Consider the following 16,489-nt stretch of genomic DNA (forward strand, 5'->3'; position numbering starts at 1 on the left):
TCCACCCGCCTCCCCCTCCCCACTGCAGCTCCTTTGGCCCCCCAGTAACTGGCCCACCAGACCAGCCCGCAACCCAGCGCCTGGAGAGGGGGGTGTTGAGCTGCCGCCTGGGATGATGAAACGGACCAAATCTTTAAGACCAGTAAAGGCTCTTGGGGAGAAGCACGGAGGCGTTTCACCTTGTTTTGCTCGTTCTCACGAAAAAGAGGCGCTTCATCCCTTGGCCCGGATGAAGGCATCGGGCCTTCTGGGAGAGCAAAGGATGGGGAAGGAAAGAAGAGATTCCCGCTTGAGAAGACAAAAGTGTGTGTGTGTGGGGGGGGAACAGCTGAAATGGACAATGAAAAGGAAACTTGGAAACCCAAATCTGAACAGATTTCTTTTATTAGCTGGCCAGCCAGCTCTCTGCCCCAAGAATAAGCAGGTCCACTTCTAAGGGATTCTCTCTCTCTCTTTCTCTCTCCCCTTTATTTTAAAGTCATTTTTTTTAGTCCTTAGGGCTGTGGAGATACAACCTGAAGATGAACAAGAAAAAGTCTGCCCCAAATCCGGATGGTTCATGAGGATGAGCAGCTCTTTAGGGTGGAGAGAGAGGTTTTCAGAAAATTCCCTCCAAGATAGCAAAAAATAATAATAAATTACATCCCAAACAAAATCCCAGGAATAAATTATGCAAATAAAATGCCAGGTGCAACATCTGTCTCTCTCTCTCTCTCTCTCTCACACACACACACGTGTGCGTGTGCATCCGGAGTGTTGTGCGACGGTCCTTGTCTCATGGACACACAGAAGGAAGCCCCCTGAATCAGGACAAGCTCCCTATCCAGCGTAGTGTGCAAAGGATCCCAGGCTGGGACGCTTGGGTGGCTCTGGAGATTCTCACGGGATCGCCAGAGTGGGTTCTTCGTCAGCCCTGCAAGGGAGGGCACTCCGCCTTGCCAGAGGAGGGTTGGGGATTTGGGGGGGGTGAGGGGCCTGGCAGGGCAGTGGTCCCAGCCCCCCACCTGTAGAGGGTGGTCCTGAGATAGAAGGCTGCCCATGACCTGGCCGGCCTTAGCAGCAGAGCCCCCCACCCCCCCCGTGTGGCTCTTTGGCAGATGGTGCAGCCTTTGGCGTCCATTGAACGGCTTCCCTTCGGCTGCCTGGGTTTCGCTGGGCGTAACTGGGACCCTCAGCCTGCAGCAGAGCCCCTCCCTCTCTTTACTCCAGCTTGCGGATGTAGCCGTCCACGGTGGGGATCTCGACGTCCTGTTTCTTGACCGGGTCCACCATGTCCTTGTATCTCTCTCCCCGGTGACGCTCCAGGGACGGCCCCCAGGCAGTAGACCAGCCTCTGGAAGGAGGAAGAGGAGGAGGAGGTGGGATTCCTGGGCTTGGTTTGTCTCCTGGGGGCTTTGAGGTCCTTCTGCCACCAGCCTCGCCTTCTTGACTCCCTCCCCCCTGGCAACACTCACCTGCCACAGGTTGCCTTTGGCCTTGGCCATCTTGTAAAAGGCCACCACCGGGATCCAAATGAGGCAGAAAATGATCATGCACCAGCCGACGGCCGTTCCCCACTCCGGGTACTGTATCTTGCCGTACTTGGGGGGCATGAAAGTGATCAGGGACCAAATGAGGATGGCCTGTGGTAGGGAAAAGAAAAGAGAGATGAGAGGTTGCAGCTCTCAAAGTGCACTCCAATCACCATCATCCTCAGCCAGCATCTCTTCCATAAGACACTCGGCTTCTGGTGGCCAAAAAAGCCTAAAGGAACCACAGTCAACTTCTGGCCTCTGGGATGTAGGAAGGAGCAGATGATGATCCAGTTTATCAGAGCCTTAACACAAATCCTGCCGAAATTCAGAATTCAGATCTTAACGCCTGCCTTCCTTCCTTCCTTCTCTCCCTCCCTCCCTCCATCGTCCCTCCCTTCATTCTGCCTCCCTCCCTCCTTCCTTTCTTCCATCCATCATCTTTCCTTTCCTTTTCTTTCTTTTCTTTTTTCTTTCCTATCCTCTCCTTCCCTCCCTCCCTCCCTCCCTCCCTCCCTGTGGTCAAGCTGCTAGCTTATCTTTTGCCAAACTTGGCCAGCAATTATCTGCATATTTGTTGAACCTCACAAAGTCCAGAATTCTGGCTTTCAAAGAGCAAACACCCCCAGCAAAGAGACCGTCTACCCGTGGCAGGCAGAATTTGGCCCATTGACTTTTTGTTCTCGACTAAAATCTGCTGAGAGTCAAAGACAAAACATTCCATGGACTTGGGTTGGTGTGTGTGTGTGTGTGAGAGAGAGAGAGAGAGAGAGAGAGTGAGAGAGAGAGAGAGAGAGAGAGAGAGAGAGAGAGAGAGAGAGATAGCCAGGGTCCAAGGTAGCTGTGAATTCTGCCTTGGAGGAGAGCCACACAGTGCTGGATCCTTTTAGGGGAAGGAACTACCCAGAAGGATTGATAACAATAGGCAGCGATGGTTCCCTCCTGCCCTCTGTTCCTTCCATCTTGCAAACCTTGGTTTTTTCCAAGCTTGCTGGTCGTGGCTGGTTTTGTTTTGCTTAGAGAATGATTGGCATTCATAGAATGATGTGCTTAGGAGGAACAGGAGCTGCTGTTTTTGCAAGGCATGTAGTTTTATGCAAATAATAGGCCTCCCAACCGAGGGGAGGCCTCTCCATGGGGCGTCTCTGGGCTTTCCTGGGCTTCCTTCCCTCCAAGCCCTTGAAATCTCGGGGCTACTTACCAACAGGAGACAAGGGGTGATGAAGAACCAGCAGGCCCTCCACCACAGCCAGAAGAGGAAACTTTTCTTTCCAATCATCATCTCGATGTCTTCGATGAATCGGTTTCCCCCTGGACAAAACAGCCACATGGGGGGAGGGGGGGAGTTAGTCCTGAGTCTTTGCAACTTCCTGGAGTTTTATCCTGTTGCCCCAAAAGAGTCGTGTCTCTTTAACAGTGGGGTCTGGGCTCAAAAATGCCCTACTTGGGACTGGCAACACTCATTGGTTTCAGATCATCTTTCCCACATTGGACGACTCCAACTGTACTGAGGGTCAACTACCAAATCTGCAGGACACCCCCCCTCCCCCCAATGGAAAAGCTTGGAACTGAGTTTCGGGAAGGAAAGGGACCTTCCTTTTCACTTGCTGCCTGGTGTAAACGTTGGATGTTCCCCCCTTAATGTTCTTTTTCAATATAGCAAAGTACCAAAGCTCTACCAAATCTCTCCTCCTGCAAGGATGGCTGAGCCCGGATTGAAGCGTCTCGAAAGCTTTGCATTTGCGGTCAACCCGCAACTTAGTCCTGCTCATCAAGGAGAGTTTGGATGGGGTTGAAAGGCTGCTAAGAAGAGTCCAATTGGCTCTTGTGTTTGGGAGTCTTGGGAGAACTGGGGCGGTGAGAGGAGATCCCAGCAAATATTTACCATAAATCCAGCAAATTCCCAGCAGTTCCAGGATAGCTGCAAAGAGGATCCCCCAGCCTGCACAGAAATGGTCCACCAGGTTGACCCAGTAGATTCCTGCCTGTGGGAGAGAGGAGAAAGAAGTGATACCATGTCCTTGTCCCCAGTAAGAGACTCTCCCATTTTTCCCCATGGGGACTTCCGGCAGCCCAGCATAGGAAAGTGTGGGGAACGGCCCTTGTGCTGTCCAGACAGTATATAGTTAATTGGGAATTGGGAGCTGTCCCCTTAAGGGAATGCCTCATGAGAAAGGTAGCTAATGCATCATGGGAAATGTAGTTCATGTCATGTGGTCACATCTGTAATCCTGATTGGTCACTGAATTGACTGGTTGGGTTGGGGGAGTTTCCTTTACTCTTGCTTGGACCCCAGCATCGTGCTGGTGTCCTTCCCTTTGCTCCATCATTATGGGATGAAGATATCTTTTCACACTATGAAGACAACTATGCAAAGTTTGGACATTAGATGAATGTCAATGTAACTATGAGTTATAACTTTGAGGATGCCTGGTGTGATCCAATAAAGAGACTTTGTATGGAAGCCTTTGTAGCGTTTTAACGGCTTATTTTGCCTAAGACAAGACAGCCGTCCTTAAAGTCTTACCTGGGTCACACAGACGAGCCCGAGCAGAAACAGCAGCAGGCACAACCCCATCGTCACCACGATTCTCATTTTCTTCATCACTGCAGGGTAGATATCTTGGATGGTGGTAGTGATGGTTTCTGCAGAAGGAAGCGGGAGAGGAGAAAGGAGAGTCATCCTCGCGTTGCTATTCTGAGGCCAGCTCCATCCAGCTTTCCCTCCCTGAACCGTGTCTGGAGGATTGTTACTTGAGAATGCCTTTTAGTTGTTGTTTTTCAGCTTGCTTTTTCATTTCTCCCCTTCCCTAATGTATCATTCCGACTGAATTCAATCAATTCCATCAGAATAGGGCTGAAAGGAGCCTTGGAGGTCTTCTAGCCGAACCCCTGCTGAAGCAGGAAACTACAAAATTTGAGACAAGTGGCTGCCCAGTCTCTTCCAAAGACGAAGTACGCATAACTTTTGTTCCACTGGTTCTCACTGTTAGGAAGTTTCTCCTTAATTCTAGGTTGCTTCTCTCCTTCATTATTTTCCACCCCTTGTTTCTTGCTTTTCTGGTGCTTTGGAAAATACGTTGACTCTCCCTCCCTTCTTTGTGGCAGCCCCTCAAATAGTGGAAGACTGCTATCGCGTCTCCCCTGGCTCTTCTTTTCTCTGGACTAGCCAAATCCTGCAACGGTTCTTCATATGTTTTAGTCTCCAGGCCTTTAATCATCCTAGTTGCTCTTCTTTGCACTTTTTCCAAAGTTTCAACATCTTTTTTCTAATGTGGTGACCAAATCTGGATGCAGGATTCCAGGTGCGGCCTTACTAAGGTTTTATAAAGTGGTACTAATACTTCACGAATATATAATGCAATATATAATGATACATATAATAACAGCAGCCAGAATTGCCTTTGCGCAGAACTGGGAGCAAGGTGACACTCCCTTGGACGTAAGGGTAACAAGAAAGACCTTGGAGTGTGCAGAGGTGGATAGGGGAACTATGGAGTTAAAAGACAGAAAAGAAACGGAATACTATAAGATCTGGAATGTACGGTACCAGTGGTTAGAGAACAGGCATAAAGTTGTTCCGTGAAGAATATGTAGGAGATATAGTACCGTGAGGAAGTGTTGCATATATATTTGTAAATATTGTTATGTTAAAAGTAGGAAAAAAACTATATAATAGAACAGAACAGAATAGTAACAATTATGTCAATATGAACGAATACCAGAACCTGAAGGCTGTAATGAATGTAAATGTGGTGTTTTAATTTGAAATATGACTAATAAAAAATTACTTTTGGGGAAAAAAATACTTCACGAATTTTGCAGAAGGAGATGGCCTTTTTTGTACTGGTGGTACTGGCTCCAAACAGCTTCTTTCTTTTCGCATAAATGTTATGAAATGCGTAAATGCGACAGCTCAACCTATTAAGTGTTGCAAGACCCACTGAAGCAGGCTGGCAGGATATGTGATGCTCCGTCAGCAGGGCAAACAATACTTTTGACCAAGGCGAAGCAGGACCACGTGGCTGGTCTTAACTCAGGGGTCAGCCATCTTAAACACTCAAGGAGCCACAAAGGTCCTAACTGGAAGCCCCGTGTTCAATTCTGGAGCTGGCCAGACTCTATGGTGGTTCCCCCATCATAGAGTCTCCTCCTAGCACGGCTTCCCTTTTCCTCTACCTGTCCTAACCAAAAGCCCTATCAATTGTGGAGCCAACCGGCAACAGGGAGCCACAACAGAGGGAGGAAAGAGCCACCTGTGGCTCCAGAGCTGCGGGTTGCCGACTCCTGTCTTAAACTGATACTCACCTATGGTGGCAAACTGGGAATCGAGGCCCAGAAGGAGAAGCATGAAGAAGAACAAGAAGGACCAGAGAGGAGCCACCGGGAGCTGGGACAGGGCTTCAGGGTAAGCCACGAAGGCCAAGTCAAATCCTGCCAGGAAGCAAAATCAAGGACACCATCAGGAAACGGTCCCTCTCGGCGAAGAAGAGGTCTGTGTGAACAGCCAGCAGCCAACCGGGGCCAATTACGGCAGCTTTCCTGCCAGGGTGGAGGTGTCCATCAGGGATGTTTGGGTTTAGTTCTCACCCTCCAGCCAGTTTGGTGAGCTTAGGAGAGCCCAACCCAGGCAAGAGACAGATGGGTGGAGGTCACATTTAGTGAAATGATCTAAAAGTTACATCAAACTTGAAGGGTAAAAAGAGTCATCTTGGATCACATCTGCCTGAATCCAGTTCTGGTTTCACCACCAGGACCAGAAACACAGAGTCTGAGGGCAAACCCAAATACAGAGAAATACAGAACCAAATACAGAATAACAGAGTTGGAAGGGACCTTGGAGGTCTTCTAGTCCAACCCCCTGCTTAGGCAGGAAGCCCTACAAACGTCTTCTTAAAAACTTCCAGTGTTGGAGCATCCACAACTTCTGGAAGCAACTTGTTCCACTGATTAATTGTTCTAACTGTCAGGAAATTCCTTCTTAGTTCTATGCTGCTTCTCTCCTTGGTTAGTTTCCATCCATCTGAGCACACAATAGTTTGTAGTCAGTTCTGACGTCAGGTGTTAAGAAAATATTTCAAAGGCAACCCCACGATGGCTATGGAGCCCAGTGCAAATATTCCATCTGACTGACTAGACAAGTGGATTCAGATTTCTGAATGCAATTTCAGCTGCAGCCGGAAGGGTCAACACTAACCAGAAGCTTCCAGATTTTCAGTGTCAAAGGGAGTCCAGACGTTCGTTGGAAAAGTTTGGACTCCAGTTGGAGATTTTGAAAATGTCTTTCTATCGTCTGCGCACAGAATCCAAAACAAATCACCTTTTTTAAAAATGCACCTGAAAATGTGAGTGAGGCCAGAAGCTCACCACAGATCCAGTGGCCTAAGGGGCCGAGCTCACCTGAGTCCACGACCTCGGAGACCTTCTTATTGGCCTTGAAAGCCATGTGGCCCAAGATGGAGAAGATGGCAAACCCGGCAAAGACGCTGGTGAGGCAGTTGGTCACGCAGACGAAAATGGCGTCTGCGTAGCAATTGTTATGGAATTTGTTGTAGGAGGAGAGGGCGACCAGGCCCCCCCAGGCGACTGAGAGGGAGAAGAAAATCTGCGTGGCTGCGTCTTTCCACACCTTGAAGAAAGAAAGAGGAAGACATGTGGGAGGTCGCTCTTGCAATCCCACCGACTTCACCATGGATGCGTGTGCTGCATAAGCCGTTATAAATATTGCAATTCTTATTAGCCTGTGGTGGCACAGTGGTTAGATTGCAGTATTGCAGGCTAATTCTGCCCACTGCCAGCAGTTCAATCCTGACTGGCTCAAGGTTAACTCAACCTTCCATCCTTCCAAGGTCGGTAAAACGAGGACCCAGATTGTTGGGGGGGCAAGAGGCTGACTCTTAAACCGCTTAGAGAGGGCTGGAAAGCACTGTGAAGTGGTATATAAGTCTAAGTACTAAGTGCTATTAAGAATATGGATATTAGTTTATTCTGACGGAGCTCTTTTCCTATTTGGTCATAAAACACTTAACCTACACCATAAAGGTGTTAATTCTTACAATAAGGTACTCAACTGGTACCTCTGTGATGGCAGGCAGATATATCTATGGGGGTTTCTCGGCCAAAGCATGAAAGTTGTCTTCCATTATTTTCGTATTTGTTTTGTTTTTCAATTTCCCAACCCAGCTTTCCTTTTGTCTCCCATCCAAGTATTACTCCAGCCCAAACCCGCTTAGCTTGTCTGAGATTAAGTAAGTTCTGCCTCCTGGCAAGCCAACCAGCCAGCTCTGTTTTTGTGCAATTAGAACCTAGGATGAAGGTTGAAGAATTTTGTTTGTCTGTCTTTGGTGGGACTATACACACACACACACAAGTTCCAGTCCAGCTGCCCCCCATGGGCTGGGTGGTACCAACCTCTGCCTCGCTAAGTTTCGTGAAATTGGACTGGGTCCCGATGTAGTACTCAATGCCCTCGCGGGAACCTTCCAAGGTGGCACCTCGCACCAGCAGTATAACCAGGACAACATAAGGGAAGATAGCTGTGAAGTAGACAACCTGCGAGGAGAAACAACAGAGACTCAGAAAGAGGCCAGACCGAAGCTTTGGGAAGACCAATGGAATAGGGAATACTTTTTTAATTTTGTTTTTTTGTTTTTAAGCAGCAACAAAGGAGTTCCCAAATTCAGATACAGGTCATAGTGGGGGATCTGATCTTCACTGGATACTGAGGTGGCTCTGTCCTTCCCAATCGTGCCCTCCTGGGGGGCTGTTTACAGAGCTGAAGGTCTTGCAAATTGAAGCTTCCTCTCAGGAGTCACCCTGCCGGCTGTTTGTTCTCAGGTGCCCACAGAATTACCTCCCAAATTCTTGGCAGGGAGGACCCGAAAGTCACATCAAATTGCCCTGAACTTAACAACTTGCAGGCTCTTTCCTTAGTGGGCCTGCCCAACTGTGCCTCCAAGGTGACCAGAATGGGTAGGAAGTTGGCATCTCTCCTGGCACTTTGGCAAATCCTTCATGCCCTTGGAATGCCATGGAACTGGTTCTTTGCTCTGAAACCAAACCCTCAGTTGCCCTACCGTAGCCATTAGCTCTCGTGGGTGCTCTCAGCTACCTTGGCACATGCTCTCTAAGGATCCCCTTCACCCCAACGTCGAGATTGAGGAAAGGAACCTGAAATACCCCCATATTCCAATGATGTTGCTGGCGAAATGAGAGTCCTACAGCACCACCAGTAGTTGGCCTTCCGAGGGCCATGAGACTCGCCCGCAGTTACCTTCCCGGAAGACTTGATCCCTTTGAACAAGCTAACTGCCACGATCAGCCAGGAAAGGAGAAGGCAAAGCGCCAGATACCACACGATCTCCCCGGTCTCGCTTAAGTTCTCCGACCGCTGGAGGACTTTGTTGCTGTCGGAGGAAAAAGAGAGAAGGATGAGCAAGGGGAAGCAGCCTCAACCAGGATGGGTGAAACTTGGCTTGCTCTGTGGTTGGGGTGTGGTTGAGTCGGGGAGAAATGCTGGAGGAGGGATGGCATTCCAGATACTGCCCAACCACAATCGCCAGCATTCCTCAGCTCTGGCCACGTTGACTGGCATTCCTGGGAGCTGTGGTTTCCCATGCTGGCCTGAGACGCTTGCTCTTCAACCCAAGTCCTAGTTTCAGTCCAGGTTGCAATCCTGCTCAGCTTGTCTCAGTCTTCCCCACGTAGCCCGCTGGGCTTTGTAGAATTAATTGCAGGCTCCCTTCTCCTGCCTTTAAGTGGCTGTGGGGCAGAGTGTGTTTCTGGAGGCCGAGAAACCTCTTTCCAAGTTGCACATCTACCCATGCAGTTTTCCAAGGTCTCATGCTGTCTCTCTGCTTTTATGGCTCTGTATCATTCAGTTGTCATCAGAAAAAATAATAATTATATGACGGCCCACAGCAATCATGATGCAACTAACACCTCTGTGGATAGCACTGTGTTCCTTTGCTCATGTGTGCAAGGCTCACTTTGGGGGAGGTGAAGTAGATGCAGAGCCCTTGACTAGAATGGCCCCGGAGAAGGCAAAATGCCCCCTGAGCTGAATGCAATGGTACTCACTCACTCAGAAAAACCCCCCTCTCCACCATCCCCACTATTTGGGGGCAGGCAATTTGGCGACAGGCCTCTTCCCCTCCAGCTCCTACATGAATCTTACTACAACTACCGTGTTCTCACGAAGGACCAAGCCTGCCTGATGATTCAGTTCCATCTACTGTTGAAGGTCCAGGCTGGACAACTTCCAGGCAGGCGGATTAGATTCCCACCGTTCTCCCATGACGCTGCCAATGGCTGGAAAAGATCTCCAAACTTGACAGCTTGGACCATGGCTGGCATGGAAACTCTGGGCGCTGAAGTCCACAAGCCTTACAGTCGCCACTTAGCCTTGCTCTGTCTAGACCAAAAGGCAGAGGGGCTCCCAAGGTTTCCTTGCGGAAATATCACATTGAAACGGCCACCCAGCTAACCCAAGGCGAAGGCGACTCTGTGGGCCGCCCACAGCAACCTGAAACAAGGTTTAAGGGTGCGTGTTTCACAGCCTCCCCTGGAGATGTGGGGGTGTCCAGCCAGCAAAGCTGGGCACGCAAAGTCGATGTGACTTGTGTGGCAGGTTGTTGGCGGAAGGCGCCCAGCTCAGCCGATCCACACTTACTTCCAATACTGCTCGCTGGGAACCTGCGTCTCTGCAAACACCTGGGTGTTGTTGATGCAGGTGAGGTTCATGCTCTCCACTTCGGTGTAATTCATCTGGACTGTTGTGCCGCCCATCGTGACATTGCACAGCAACACTGAAAGGGGAGGAAGAAGAGAGTCACAAGGTGCAGGGAAAGGGCTTCGCAACGGGGGAAACAGTTGTGCCATAATGTAATTTATTTGCTAGCAAAGTTCCAGGTTTATAAGTTCATAGCGCGAGCCTTTTGCTTCAGGGTTTATTTTTTCTCCTTTTTGCTCTCCATTTTTACTGTTGTGAACTGTTGAAAGATGTGATAACACACACACCGCAATTTCAGCAAAGCAAAGAACTCTGAAGACCCCCTTTGGCCTGACTGACTGGACCAATTGTTCCCGTGTCTGTTTTTTCTGCAACGCAGCTGGGCCTGGATCCTTGGGCGATAAAGCAGGCTTTGCGGGATGATACACCCCAGTACATTACGGTTCCCTTTGGACGGCATTTTACCGCTTGACACAGGCTTGTGACTCAAACTCCAAATGAAAAGCGTGGTGAAGACGGCTTTCGTACAAAGATGGGAAACAACGCAAGACAACAAGAAAAGATGGGGAAAAATACAAGGGACTAAGACGGGTGCAAAATATGCATTTCTCGCTCTTGGAGAAACCCTAGTTGGCGATGATCAAGACTGTGCTCATCTGCATAACCCCTCCTCCTCGTTTGCATGTCCCCACCCCAGATGCTGCCTCAAGCTCAGCTTGGAAATCCGGCCCTGTGTTTTTATTACAAAAGGAAATGAAAGCTTTTCGGATCCAACCTCCGCACTGCACTGGACACACCTGCAGCTAAGGAGGCCATTTTGCACCAGAGGTGGGTATTCTGGAGAACTGGTCGTGGAAATTTTGAGTAGTTTGGAGAACTGGGAAACCCCACCTCTGACTGGAGATTTTGCAGTCTCCTTCCCCTGCCACGCCCACCAAGCCACGCCCACAGAAGTGGTAGTAAAAAAAAATTGAATCCCACCACTGCTTTGCATATAGGAGAATGGCAATGACTGTGTTTGGCGAGGAATTCTTCCCTTTCCCACCGACTTACCGATTGGCGTCTTGCTGCATTTCTGGTCTGCCCACTCTGGGTCGCATGTCGCCCAGGGCAGGACCCGTTGGAAGGAGGCGAACAAGTAATAGAGGCTGTAGCCAATGATGACGTTGTAGTAGATGGTCACAAAGGTGGAGATGATGACCATGGTGATTCCCACGCCTGGTCAGGAAGAGAAAAGAGGCCATCAGGAGACGGGTCTCTGAGCTCCTAGGAGCCAACCTGCTGGAAATGCCAACCTAACTGCCCTTGTGGGAAAGCACTGCAAAAAGGGAGGCTGTTGTGGCCTGCTGGGTGGCTAGCGGAGCTGGCAGCAGAGTCGGACAGTGAGGAGGTTGGGGAGGAGCATGGGTCAGTTCTGGAGGCTGAGAAAGGCTCGGACGAGGGCTCTGCGTCGGAGGCAGAGATGGGGCCGGGGCAGGCTGGCAGTTATCAGCTGCCTTTGGAGTCGGACAGCAGTGAGGCAGAGGAGCAGCTGGAGCCGGTTCCCAGCCTGCGCATGCGCAGAGCTGCCAAAAGAAAAGAACCATTAGGAACTAAGAATCAACGTGGGAGTAAATCCACAGGTGTACGGTGAATGGCCCCTCCTATAGGGATTAAAAGAGGAGGAGCAAAAGGGGAGGGGGCTTTTGCAGGAAACAATTCGTTCGTTGCAGCAGTGTGAAGATCTGCCTGTGCATCTCAGAGACTCTGTGCCGAGTCCTTCCTTGTCAGCACTGCATTTGGAAATAGTTACTTGGCAGCTCTCCAGGCTAGATGAGGTCTGTGCTCCTAATCGCACCCTTGAAAGCCTGTTTGCCAGGCCTTTGGCAGAAGGTGAATGCCAGAAATTCACCTTCGCTTAATAAAAGGGGTTTTGCCGGGACAAAGAGTCGGCTTAGTGCTTTTGGGGGAAGCCGAGGTCAGAACAGTTAGCTCGAAGACCTGCAGACTTTGATAGATCCACAAGGGTGGGGGACCCTTTGTTTGCTTTTCTGTCAGGATAACAGATCACCAGCCAGCCTGTGTTATAGCCAAAGCAAATATTTTGTCCTGAATGTCAATATGAGATGCTTTCAGCATGACTTTTTCACACCGGCTATCAAGCTGATAGTTATCATCAAGGGGGAAAACACAACAGGGTTAAGACTGCAGGTACGTTCAGGAAATGTGAAAAAGCTGCTTCCTTGTTCTGCCTGAGATTTTATTTATTTTTTATATTGGGAAATCTATATTGCTGCCTCCTCGCCCAGGGTGACCCAAGGTGGCTTACATGAATATGAAAACATTGTATGGAAAATTAAAACCCACAGCAAAACCCAGAAAGCAGTGTGGGAGACACTGTGCAATTCTTCAAAGTAAAAACAGGCAAAATAAGGGAACAAGATAAACATCAGTTCACCGGGAACCTGCAGAAAAATCCCTGGTTATAGCAGAACCACCCAGCCCAGGTCCCACGCCTCGGAAAACGTCTGCCTTGGCCACCCCATGCCAAGCTGGCCTGGCTTTGGGGAAGCAAGCTTTGTCTTCAGCTGGACCCAAACCATTCTTCTCTTGGCCTGTCTGAGACATCTTCCAACTTTGGTGAAGGACCCCAATCAGGGAACTGCCAAACAAGCCAAGAGTAAACAGCCCAACCAAAGAACCACTGCAGGACAAGTCACTAGAATAAAAATTGAGAGCAAACTCCACTCCTTACTAGCACTGATGAGGTTCCCTAGTTGGGTCACGAAACATCTGCAGGAAAACCACCGAGCTCAGAGAGCACCCAGGAACCCACCGTCTTCCTCCTCCTTCTCCCCCCCGCCCCGAACTCCTTCCCTTCTAGCACTGATGATGTTCCCTAGTTGGGTCATGAAACCCAACTAGGGAAACCACCAAGGTCAGAAAGCACCAAGGATCCCATAGGGTTGTGAGAGTCCAACTCAAGCATTGCAAAAACGAAACAAAAAAGGATTTTCCCAGGACTCCATCCAGGAATCTCCCGGGATGAAGGACAAAACTGACCTTGGAAAAGAGGCAGAATTCTCCAAACAGACACGGGTCCCAAGCTGGCAAACTGTCCCAGGGAGCACTCCATGAAGAAGAGAGGGAGGCCGGCTAGGGCCAGCATGATGGCGTAGGGGATCAGGAAGGCTCCTGAAAGAGAAGAGCCAGGTGAGCATGGGCAGGTGCCACGACCCAAACCAACACCGCAGGGTACCAGCCTGTGGAAGGAAAATACAGCTCCTAATTGTGATGGGCAGAGATCCCCAAACAGCCAAACATTTGGGGAGACCAACATTTGGGGTTTGGCCAATGGCTTGCAGCTGCCTACAGCGAAGAAGGGCGGCTGGATCCCAGGCAGGATCAGCTGAAGCTTGATTGGGTGCCAATGCCAGGAAGGGTGGTGAGTTTGCTTCCCCTCACAGGGACTGTCCCCAGCTTCCTTCACACACTTGGCACATTGCATAATGCTGCTCTTGAGAGAAAAGGGTTGAGTGTGCCCCGTGAGTCACACTAGCCGTGCCTTGTTCCCAAGCCATTATAGTCCTCTGGGTGTGTACAATTTGGCTTTACAGTTGCTCCTTTTGTTTTCTTCCACCTTTCGAATCAAGGAGGGCGCAGGGAAGCCAACGAACGGTGGGAGAAAAGGGGGGGCAGCCCTAAAACCTCCCGGCCGAACCCAGGGTCCCTCACCCCAAAGTCTTTGGCTGATGGCTCAGCCTCAGTGGGAGAGGAGGACAACTCGGCTCTTGGTGGGAAGGGTCACTTCTGGTGGGTTGAGGTCCCTCTGGAAAAGGGAGTATGGAATCCAAACTCAAGCCCTCTATCGGCACCAAGCCTTCTTCGCTGCACTGAAACTGTCTGGGCACATCTGGACATCCAGAAGTTGCCAATGCAAAGTTTCCAAACAGCTGAGGATGCCAGAATATCTCCTCCATGTTCTGCCTCTTGGTGTACACCCAACATGTACGTTCTCTCCTGACCCAACACTCAGAAAAGGGGGAAGAGGGTGAGGAGGGGTGGAAGAATGACCTCAAGGGCACAGCGTGGAGCCTGGCAAAGCCTCAGCCCTGGAAGCACAAACCAAGGAGCCCCCCCCCCACCCTTCCACTCCCACTCCCACGCCTACTAAGACTCCCGTGGACTGGCTGGAGTTTTCTAGAGCTTCTCCATTGCTACTAACAGGCGGAAGGACCTCTATAAAACAGGGGTGGGTGGGAGATGAGCCTTGCAAAGAAGCCCAAGATCTGAAGAGGCCACAAGAGTTACACAAGGGTTAGGGGCCGTCTCTCTGGTGCACTGGAGATGTAAGGCAGGGGCCTCCAACCCTGACAACTCGAAGACTTGTGCTGGCTGGGGAATTCTGGGAGTTGAAGTCCCCCAGTCTTAAAGTTGCCAAGGTTGGAGGTCCCTGATGGAAGGGACAGGTGGGAGTTAGGTGGGCTGTGTCTGCTCACCTGGGGAAAGAAGAAGTCATGCCAGCCAGGTGAGCAACTCCTGAAAGACATCCTTGGATCAGGGTATCTGATCGGGAGGCTGTGAGTTCGATCCTAGTTAGAGGCTAATCTTTGGAATAGACTCTCCTGCTCAAGCAGGGGGGTTGGACTAGATGACCTCCAAGGACCCTTCCAACTCTGTTATTATTACATGCCTCTGTGTGTTGAGGGTCGGGGTTAGAGCAGCCCCTTACCTCCTCCATTCTGATAGGTCAGGTACGGGAACCGCCACACGTTGCCCAGGCCCACCGCGTAGCCCACCATGGACAGCAGGTAGTCCGTCTTGCTGGACCAGTTGCCCCGCTCTGTGTTCTCATCCTGCGAGTCAGCGATCTTCTCCGTGGACAAAGTGAATTCCTTCCGAAGGAGGAGAAGAGAAAAGTCAGCCAAGAGTTTCCTTCCTGCCCTTCGGCCCCCTCCGGAGCGTCCCGGGGAGTCTTCGCACCCTCACTCTGCGCACGGATCCTGCTGCCAGGGGAGGAGAGCTGGCAGGTGCCCGCGGGGTTGGCGGGGCCCTGGAGGTTTTGATGGCTTTCGGGACCTGAGCTGCTGCCCCCCCCCCAAGCTGGGCCCCTCTTTCGCCCCTGCCTGGACGCGCCCACCGGAGCTGCACCCAACAAGGGACCCCAGATCGATGGCCTCCCGGGCAGGGGTCGCGCGAAGGGGCTTCCCTGCGGGAGGAACCTGTGCGCCCCAACCCGGGGGGGCGGTGGGGACGCAGCGCTTGGCTCCTCCTGAGCTCCGGCTGCTTCCCTCGGATGCTCAGGATCGCCAAGCGCCGCGCCGAGGTCCCGCCTGCAGAGCGCCCGCCTGGCTGCTCTTGCGCCCCGGGGCTCTTCCCTTCGCCGAGGATGCCGCGCGCTCGGCTTGCGCCCGGTCCCCGAGGGACCCCGGCAGGTCTCCTCCTGCTTTGGGCCCCTCTCTGCCGCGAGGGACCCCCGGGCGGGGTGGACAGCTGGGAGCAGACAATCCCCGCGCCTCCTTCCTCTCTCCCCCCTCCTCCTCCTCCTCCTCCTCGCCCGCTCACCTTCTGGCCGCAGCGCAGACAACTGGGCAACCGGAGCCAACCCATCGCGTTCCTTTCTGGGCTGGAGTCGCCCGGTGGGAGCCTTTATAGCGCCCGGCGAGCTCGTCCCGTCCAGCCCCTTGCCCCTCCTCCCCGCCTTCCCCGGGACCGGCCAGGTGGAGCCGAGAGGGCGGGGAGAGGGAGGGGCGGCAGGTGCGGAGCAGAGCGAGCGCGGCGGAGGTTTCTGCTCCGGGGGGGCGGCTGGCTCGAGTCCCTCCCCCACACCACCTCCCGAGCTTGTCCGGGCTCTCGTGGGATCCGTCCCGCTTGCCCGCCTGTCCTCCCACGACGCCCGGATCCCGCCCGCCAGGCAGGTGAGACGGGCGCCAGCATCTTCCCCTGGCAAAGCGCGCCCTCCCTCTTCGGGCCTTGGACTCTCTCTGGGGAGGGGGCTCCTAGCCCCTCCCCCCAGCTGCGGGGGGGGGAGGAGGGGGCGTTATGGCCGGGTGCCAGTTCCCCAAATAAAAATGCCAATCACCCCGCCGCCCCTCCCCCGCCCCTCACACTCAGCTGACCTGCTTCCTCCCTTCCAAGCCTGACACAAGAGCGCCCACTCATGCCGCCGCCGCCTCGTTGCTTCATCGCCCTCCGGACCTCCTGCCGCCTCCTTCCCTTTGCCAGGGGTCCGGCCGGGGAAGGCCCCGCCTGCCTGGGGCAAGAGGTT

General features: G+C 52.0%; 1 protein-coding gene across 1 annotated transcript; it reads right to left on the reverse strand.

Moving 5' to 3' along the window:
- Window positions 1-366: 366 nt before the first annotated feature.
- Window positions 367-15,916, reverse strand: SLC6A14 (solute carrier family 6 member 14). The gene is given in 15 exon segments (XM_026684254.2): window positions 367-1,318; window positions 1,320-1,333; window positions 1,455-1,622; window positions 2,713-2,822; window positions 3,397-3,496; window positions 4,039-4,157; window positions 5,820-5,945; window positions 6,912-7,140; window positions 7,923-8,063; window positions 8,785-8,917; window positions 10,183-10,318; window positions 11,296-11,460; window positions 13,285-13,416; window positions 14,954-15,116; window positions 15,787-15,916. Coding segments are annotated over 15 exon segments (1,899 nt in total). The 5' UTR covers window positions 15,832-15,916; the 3' UTR covers window positions 367-1,200.
- Window positions 15,917-16,489: the final 573 nt, after the last annotated feature.

The sequence above is a fragment of the Notechis scutatus genome, chromosome 10, assembly GCF_049901735.1.
Source record: "Notechis scutatus isolate UNSWTSFEM ecotype Mainland chromosome 10, rNotScu1.2, whole genome shotgun sequence".
NCBI lineage: Eukaryota > Metazoa > Chordata > Lepidosauria > Squamata > Elapidae > Notechis > Notechis scutatus.